Raw genomic sequence first — 8,864 nt, 5'->3', positions numbered from 1 at the left:
AAAAAAAAAAAAAAAAAAAAAAAAAGAGTCAAGTACACAATTACACCAGGACATCACAAAACCTGGCCCCTGCTCTCCGGATTAGTTTGTTTTTTCTGTTGCTGTGATAAACACCATGTTCAAAAGCAACTTGGGAAGGAAAGGGTTATTTGACTTTCAGGTTCCCCATTACAGTTCATCACTGAGGGAAGTCAGGGCAGGAACTCAAACACAGACAGAGGTGGGTACCATGGAGGGAAGCCACCTGCCTGGTGTTTTCCCATGGCTCAATCAGCCTGCTTTCCTGCATATCCCAGGACCACCTGCCCAGGCGTGGTGCATCTACAGTGGCCTGAGTCCTCTATATCAATGATTTATTAAGAAAATGCCTTACAGACATGCCCACATGATGGAGACATTTCCTCAGTTAAGGTTTTCTTCTCCCCCAATGATTCTAGTTGTGTCAAGTTGACCAAAACCTAAGCCAGCACATTCTTCCTTCATGATGCTTTTGGCTGAAAAGAAGCCTTTAGAGGTTTTCATTCACTGGCTGCCAGAAAGAACAGCTGTGTGGTTCTCAGCAGCGATGAGGAAAGAAGACACAGGCTTGGACGAAGAAGACCCTGCCCCGAGCATGGACCCCCCTGCCCATTGTCTTTCTGGACAGTCCCTCTCTCCTTCCATAAAATCATGCTAAGACCTCACAAGGCAGATTTGAGGAAGAGAATCTCCTTCGCATTCCTTAGAGCTGGCTTTAAAGAAACCTGTTTCCTCCAATAACTCCCCACCCCTCTCATAAAATAAAGATCAGTATGAACTTTAGATTCCGGTAACAAAAGAAAAACAAAACAAAAACAGGACCTTTGTGAAACCAGGTAGAACCCATGAGGCCAGTCAAGATGTATGCATTAGCATAATTGACATCGACATCCCCACCCCCCGTGTCCCTGATGCTGCGACACATTTGAACACTCCGTACAGCAACAGAAAAGCCAACCCTGCTCTTGGAAAACCCAGACAAGTCCTGCAAACTCCTGCTTTTATCCACCGTAGCTTATGAATTATTTTCAATTTATTGAACTTATCCCTAAGACGTGGCCCTGTCCACATCTTGCCCTTGAAGTATGTACTATTGCTTTGTAATTAGAACTGTTTCCTAATCCTTTGTCTCATAGCTGAATCCCGTCTCTGTGAGTGACAACATCTATGCTTCTCTATCACTCCTGAGACCCCCCCTAACCTTCACTGTCAGCAACACTTTAACCTTACTAAAAAATTTAAAATCTGCTGTCAACTCTGGTCAGACAAGCTGCTGTTGGCCATGGTCAGCAGTGACTGCAGAGACCGTAATTGGTCAGAGTGCAGAAAATAAATGACTGTTGAGTACCCAGCCATAAATGGGACATTTTTATTGCCTCCTCTTCAAGGTCTTGGGACCATCACAAAAGAATACAGAGCTGCAGGGAATGGGAGAGCTGTGTGGAAAGCTGATTTCTGGACATGGCAAGGCTGTTGCTCTTTCAACTTCAGAGCAGCGATGTCACCAACAAAACCTATACAACATTGGGTCAGTTAGCATCCTGTCCTAAGACCCCACTCCTCTCTGAAGTTATATACAGTTATTTAATGATTGGAAGAAGAAGGGGCATTTTCTTTAGTGGCGCCCATTGGTAAGGACCCCACTCTCCTATAATCAAACTTATACCCATAAACCTGTAAACAACCCTAATGAAACTCACTGAATCACACCCAGAGAAAGACAGGAAAGTAGAAGAAAGCTGGTTTGGATGAGGAAGGGGATTGGTTGGAGCTGGAAAGGAACAAGAGAGGGAAATGTGTGTGTGTGTGTGTGTGTGTGTGTGTGTGTGTGTGTGTATGTGTGTGTATGAATATATTGTGTATATGTCATGATGAAACCCATTATTCTACATAATATTATGCTGATAAAAACACTAAAATATTCAGGTCATCACTTTACTTAGGAACTATGAACATCTTAGGATAAAAGGAGCTGAGAGGAGCAAGGGAATGCAAAAGAAACTGTCCCTCCTCACAAAGCTTCAGTTTGAACAACTGTCTGTGCAGAGATGCCTTCCAAGAGCCATGGAAAACAGGGAGAGAACAGGCACCTGGTTACAATATAGTAACAAACAGGAGCAGCTAGAGCTCGTGCTCGGTGGGTAAGGTGTTTGCTGTCTAAGCCTGAAAATCAGAGCCCAGAGCCCAGCATCCATGTCAAAAGCTAGCTGTGGCCTCATCGGTGCCTACAATCTCAGCACTGTGGGAGCAGAGGCAGGAGGATTGCTTGGATTTGCTGACCAGATCCAGGGTCAGTGATAGAGCCTATCTCAAGGGAATAAGGTAGAAAGTGACAGGACTGGGCACTTGACGTCTCCCCCAGTCCTCTGTATGCATACGCTCATGGGCACACTTGTGTGCATACACCAGGAATCATTGAAGAAGGCAAGGATGGCCGTTTTACCATCAGTGTCACCCCTGTACTAGCCTAAGGTAGAACATTATCTACAGAACATTTGGTTGGGGTAAGAGAAGGAGGTAGGTAGAACAATTTGCATTAAATTCAGCAGTAGACAGCTTCAGAGCACCTGACGCTAGACCAGTGCCCGTGGGCTCGGTCTTCAGATCCATGCTCAGTCCCTGTGAGATGAACTCAGAGTCGATCCTGTATTGTTTCTGGCTGATGGCAGTAATCTTGTTCTCTGAATAATTAGCTCTCGGTGGTAGGCAGACCTTAGAAGACAAGGCTTAACTTCCAGTTTTCAGTCGTGCTGGCTACAATGATCCTGGGCTTAGGACATCTCCTGGCAGTGCAATGGCTACAGGGTTCATGGGCTTAAGGACCACAACAGCGAATCTGTCTAGATATTCTAGACAGGTTACTGTTACAGGACATAACCAGACTTCAGATACCGGAACAGCTGCTATGGTGGTTTAATGAGGATGGTCTCCATATGCTGATTTCTGAGTAATTGGTCTCTAGTTTGTGGAACAGTTTAGGAAGAATTAGGAGGCATGGCCTTGTTAGAGGAGGTGTGTCAATGAGGGGTGACGGGATTTGGGGTTTCAAAAGCCCATAACATTCCCAGTTAGCTCTCTGTCTCTAAGTCATGTTTTTGGATCAGATGTAATCTGGCCTAGATTTTGGTGCAAATAATAATCCATTTCTCCCCTACCACACAATCAAATATGTCCTTAGGTGTCTCATTGTTATCCTTTCCCCCTCACAATTGCAGCCCTATTTTCCTGGATCTCTTAGGGGACCCTGATAACTGCACTTCAGTCAGCCTACTCAACACCCCTCCCATATTAAACTTGAATATTTCCTGTTTGCCTGTGTTATTCTCCCATCTCTCCCAGTCAAAGAAGGAGGCATACTAGCCCTAGTCTTCTCAGTTCTCATCCTAACTCTCCTCCATCCCTTCACACCTCAAAACAATGTCGTCTTATATTGTGTCCAATGACCCAATCCCTATACTGAGTCCCACGGATTTCTGGGCAACCCTGTAGAATCCTTCTTACTACTTGTCAATTAGTCTCCATCACTTATGTCTTCATCATCCCAATTTTTGTTCTGATTTTTGGTCTAATATGAAAATGAACCTAATATCCCAATTGTATGCTAATTACTTTAGTCTTATAAACCAAAAATGAAGAACTAGCAGCTTCTTAGGACATCAGGAAAGAAGGTAACCCCTCCGCTGTCAACACCCAAATCTGATATTCTCCGTAAACTATTCCTTGCTTAGTGATTCTCAAGCTCCTGCCCCAGCACCCTGCCTGTCTGCCTACCTACCGCCACAATCTCCACCATGATGGCCAAGGAGTCCAACCCTCTGAGACCACGAACCCTCAAGTTAAATGCTTTCTTTATAAGTTGGCTTGGTCATGGTGTTTGGTTATAGCAACAAAAAAGGAAAGCAAGAGAGTTACCTACTTCTTCAGAATGAAGACATCAAAACTTGATCATAAGGATCAAAAATCACCAGAGAAACAGTGTCTGGAAGCAGACAGTGACCAGTTCAAATGTGACAGACAGATGGAAGGTTTGCAAAATACTAAATGCCATTTCAAGAAAGCTCATCAAAGCACAGGAAAATTAATATAAACAATTCAGAAACATCAGAAAAGCTAAGAGAAATAAAAGACAAATGGAAGTACAAGAGCAGAAAAGTTCAAGGAACAAGACAGAAACCACAACAAGGCGCCAGAACTGGGCAAGCAGAGAGATGAATGTGGACTCCAGACAGGGGTTCAGAAGCACGGTGTCCCAGAAGATGGAAGAAAAAGGATGGCATGAGAAAGGCCTACAGGATTCATGGAGCAGTATAGAAAGAGCAAAGGCACAGCTTTCGTTTAAGATGGGGTAGGACGACACCAAGCTATAGGAATCCTACGCAAAGAAATTCATCAGGCTACATTGCCAAGAAAGCATGAGGAATTGAGTTCAGATCTCCAGAACCTACACTTTTGCCTTTTATTAACTAAAGTGCTTTATTTATTCAACAGAACAAGTAGTCTTAAGTGAGTCTTAAGTAGACTCACACATTCCCACATAAATAGCATCCCATTACAATATGAGTAAAATAAAGGCTACAGACAGTTGGGTGTATATCTGAAAAGCACTTATGTGTTTGCTCATGGACAGGAGGTAAGGGTGGAACAAACTAGAGACCCGTGGCTGTGTCCTCTGCTTGCACAGCCCTGAAGAGCCGGCCAAGAGGGGTTCTACTTACATCACTGGGCCTCTCTTCTCACGCCTCTCTCTTTCCTCAGTGCTGAGGGTGGAATCCGAGGTCCACTGCGCAGCATCCAGCCACCTAAGCTCCTCGGGTTTTTATAGCACTTCTCTCTGAGCACTCCGGTTCTTAGAAGCTAGGTGTAGGGTGCACATATAACACCAGTACGAGAAAGCAAAATCACCTGTCTCCCTGTACAACACCAGTTTTGTACCCTTCTAAAAACCCATTTTAGTTTTCTAAACCTTTGTTTTTTTTCCTTTTAGTCGACCTTTTCTAACTAATGAGTAGCAGATATTTTATAAGAGAGTCAGAAATTTGTTGTTTTTAAAGAGAAGGGTTAAGTCAAACTACAAAAGTTTTATTCTGCTGCTACAGAGTATAGGCTTCATGCTGTAAATGGGAACAGATTATGAAGAACTTTGGGAATGAGAGCGTGTTATGGTTGGATCTTAAGTGTCCTCCATAGAGCATGTATTAAAGGCATAGTTGTAGCTTAGAGACACAGGAAGTAGAAGTGCTAAGAGGTGGGACCTCATTAAGGAGAAGCCTTGAAGGGTATTAAGGGATTCTATTCTCTTCCTCTCTCTTGCCTAACATATGATGAGCAGGTTCCTCTCACCCATGTTCCCATCACCATGTTTCCATTTCTCACAGCCCAAAAGCAACAGGGACAACCGACCATAGGCTGTGAGACGAGAGAAACTGTCTGCTTCTTAAGTTGGCCATTTGAGGAATTCTCTAACAAAAAGGTGGCTCATGCAGGAAAGCTCACAGGTTCAATGCAGAGGAAGACACAGGCATGGACAGGCTTGCTACAGAAGGAACTGACACTGTGAAAATACTGACAGAAACAGCGGGTTGATATGACCGACACCAATTGAGAACTCATAAGGATTGGGACTTACCTGCTGTAGATCTGTTAGGAAGGCTCTCAAAGCCCTCCGAGTCATGCGGGCTCTGGAGTCACCGCCTCTCCTGTTGTTTTCTGCATAGAGCTGAAAAAAAGCTAGACACATAAAGGGCAAAGAAGCCTTTAGTCCATCCCTGTGTCCATGAAGAGTGCATGATTTAGGCAAGCTTCTTTGTGAATATAAAAGATACGTGGAGTCATGTTCCTGTTGTTTGCTTGTTCCCGTGAAGGCCTTCAAGGGCAATCCAACAGTAACTAAGACCCCAAACCTCTACCCCAACCCCAGAGGCTGGTGAACAGTCAGGTGAGGATCCCAATTAATTAGTGGTTTCTGGATAATCTCTAAAATCATAAATGTCAAGGCAGCCAAACAATGCAAAACTGAAAAGCATGGATTTTAAAAGAAAATCCCAAAATCCTCATAAATGTAAGCATCTCTTTTAAATATTAACAAGACAAGAACTAGAGAGCTGGCCCAGCGGTGAAGAGCACTAGCTGCCCTTTCAGAGGTCCTGGGTTAGAGCACTAGCTGCCCTTTCAGAGGTCCTGGGTTAGAGCACTAGCTGCCCTTTCAGAGGTCCTGGGTTTGGTTCCCAGTCTCCACAAGGAGGCTCAGAACCATTTGTAACTCCAGTTCCAGGGAAATTGACCTCCCTTTGTTGGTCTCTGCAGATGCTGCACTTACATGATATACAGGCATGAATGCAGCCAAAAACACCCATAAAATAAAACTAAAATGTCAAAAAACAAAATAAAAACAAACCCAGCCGGCCAAGGTGAGCACATACCACAGAGCAAGCCAAGGTGACAGGGATTCAGACATCAGCAGAGAGGATGGCACACAGGGCTGGGGAGTCACCACACTTCAGAACACACTTAACTTTGACACGTTACCTCTGTACTTTGTAAGAGGACTGTCCCCTGAGAGGGCAACCAGCGCTGCAGCCACAGGTTGAATTCTGAGACTACCCGATCCCTTGCTGTGGGGCCACAAATCACAGACAAGTGTGGGAAGGCAGCGTTATTTAGGTGAAGTGATTAGGGAGTTTCTCACTGACTGTTCCTGTGAAGGCCTTCTGATCCAGGCCATCAAAGGTTGTTTCATGTATGCTGCCATGCTGCTCTCTTCCCATGGGCTCTTCACATATTTAGAACTTGGCACAGCAGGGTATTGAGTGAACTTGGTTTTCTGATTCATCAGTTTATCCATGAAGTCATTGGGTAAACATTTGCGGGATGCTTTTCTGTGATATCACTGTGCCAAGGACTGGGTGTGCAGATGTGAAGTGGGCAGTCGAACTCCCTTAGGATTCATCTGCCTGCCTTCCACACAGCAAAGATAAGGATAAAAATAAACAACGTAGTCGGGTGGGGTGGCGGTGGCGCACACCTTTAACCCCAGCACTCGGGAGGCACATGCAGGATCTCTGTGAGTTTGAGGACAGCCTGGTCTACAGAGTGAGTTCTAGGACTGCCAGAGCTGCTACACAGAGAAACCCTGTCTAGAATAAGTAAACACAAACAAACCAACAAATAAAATTAAAAGCATATGTCGCCTCCAAAACCACTTGTGGGCTCTGGCCTAGCCCCTGACTGTGGGCTGTACACTAGCTATGGAGCTTTACCCTGTACTTAGGAGTTATCAAAGGCAGGAGGCTGTTACAGACAAGCACACAATTGAAAGTACACTCAAAGGCTTAATGTTTAAAGAGACTCAAATCATGACAGCATGAGGAGATTTGTCTATTACTTGTCAGTTAGGAAAAAGTTGCAAATTAAGAAAGAAACAAATATAAGGAATTTGCCCTTGGGAGGCAAGCTCATGTCAGCATCCTTCATTGTCTCCTCCACTTCCTCCTCCTCTTCCTCAGACCAACTGAGAAAGGGCAGAGGAAAGTCCCCAGCTTAGCAAAGCACACACTAAAGACACGCACATGTGTCCACACACTAAACACACGCCATTGTGTCCATATACTAAACACACACACATGTGCCCACACACTAAACACACATACATGTGCCCACAAACTAAACACATGTACATGTGCCCACACACTAAACACACGCACATGTGCCCACAAACTAAACACACGTACATGTGCCCACACACTAAACACACGCACATGTGCCCACACACTAAACACACACATGTACCCACCCACTAAACACACACACATGCGCCCACACACTAAACACACGCACAGGTGCCCACACACTAAACACACATACATGTGCCCACATACTAAACACACACACATGTGCCCACATACTAAACACACGCCATTGTGCCCACACACTAAACACACGCACATGTGCCCACACACTAAACACACACACATGTGCCCACACACTAAACAGACACACACATGTGTCCACACACTAAACAGACACGCACATGTGTCCACACAATAAACCCACATACATGTGCCCCCACACTAAACACACACACATGTGTCCACACACTAAACACACGCCATTGTGTCCACACACTAAACACATGCACATGTGCCCTCACACTAAACACACACACATGTGCCCACACACTGAACACACATACATGTGCCCCCACACTAAACACACACACATGTGTCCACACACTAAACATACACCATTGTGTCCACACACTAAATACATGCACATGTGCCCTCACACTAAACACACACACATGTGCCCACACACTGAACACACATACATGTGCCCACACACTAAACACACACACATGTGTCCACACACTAAACACATCTACATGTGCCCACACACTAAACACACACATATGTGCCCACACACTAAACACAAATACATGTGCCCACACACTAAACACACACACATGTGCCTACACACTAAACATATATATATGCACCCACACACTAAACAAACACACATGTGCCCCCACACTAAACACGCACATGTGCCCACACACTAAACACACACACATGTGCCCACACACTAAACAGACACACACATGTGTCCACACACTAAACAGACACACACATGTGTCCATACAATAAACCCACATACATGTGCCCCCACACTAAACACACACACATGTGTCCACACACTAAACACACGCCATTGTGTCCACACACTAAACACACACATGTGCCCACACACTGAACACACGCACATGTGCCCACACACTAAACACACACACATGTGTCCACACACTAAACACATGTACATGTGCCCACACACTAAACACACATACATGTGCCCAC

General features: G+C 44.9%; 1 protein-coding gene across 1 annotated transcript in view; it reads right to left on the bottom strand.

Moving 5' to 3' along the window:
* Dytn (dystrotelin) overlaps positions 1-8,864 on the bottom strand; it is a 52,107-nt gene that overhangs the window by 32,924 nt on the left and 10,319 nt on the right. Inside the window, exons 4-5 of the mRNA XM_005361528.1 lie at positions 6,544-6,629; positions 5,645-5,745 (exon numbers count right to left, since the gene is read on the bottom strand). Coding sequence (XP_005361585.1) covers positions 5,645-5,745; positions 6,544-6,629 — 187 coding nt within the window. The remainder of the gene's footprint in view (positions 1-5,644; positions 5,746-6,543; positions 6,630-8,864) is intronic.

This window comes from Microtus ochrogaster, linkage group LG4, assembly GCF_000317375.1.
Source record: "Microtus ochrogaster isolate Prairie Vole_2 linkage group LG4, MicOch1.0, whole genome shotgun sequence".
In the NCBI taxonomy this organism is placed as follows: Eukaryota; Metazoa; Chordata; class Mammalia; order Rodentia; family Cricetidae; genus Microtus; species Microtus ochrogaster.
Note: the sequence above shows the minus strand (reverse complement) of the source record. Positions and strands in the feature narration are given on the sequence as shown.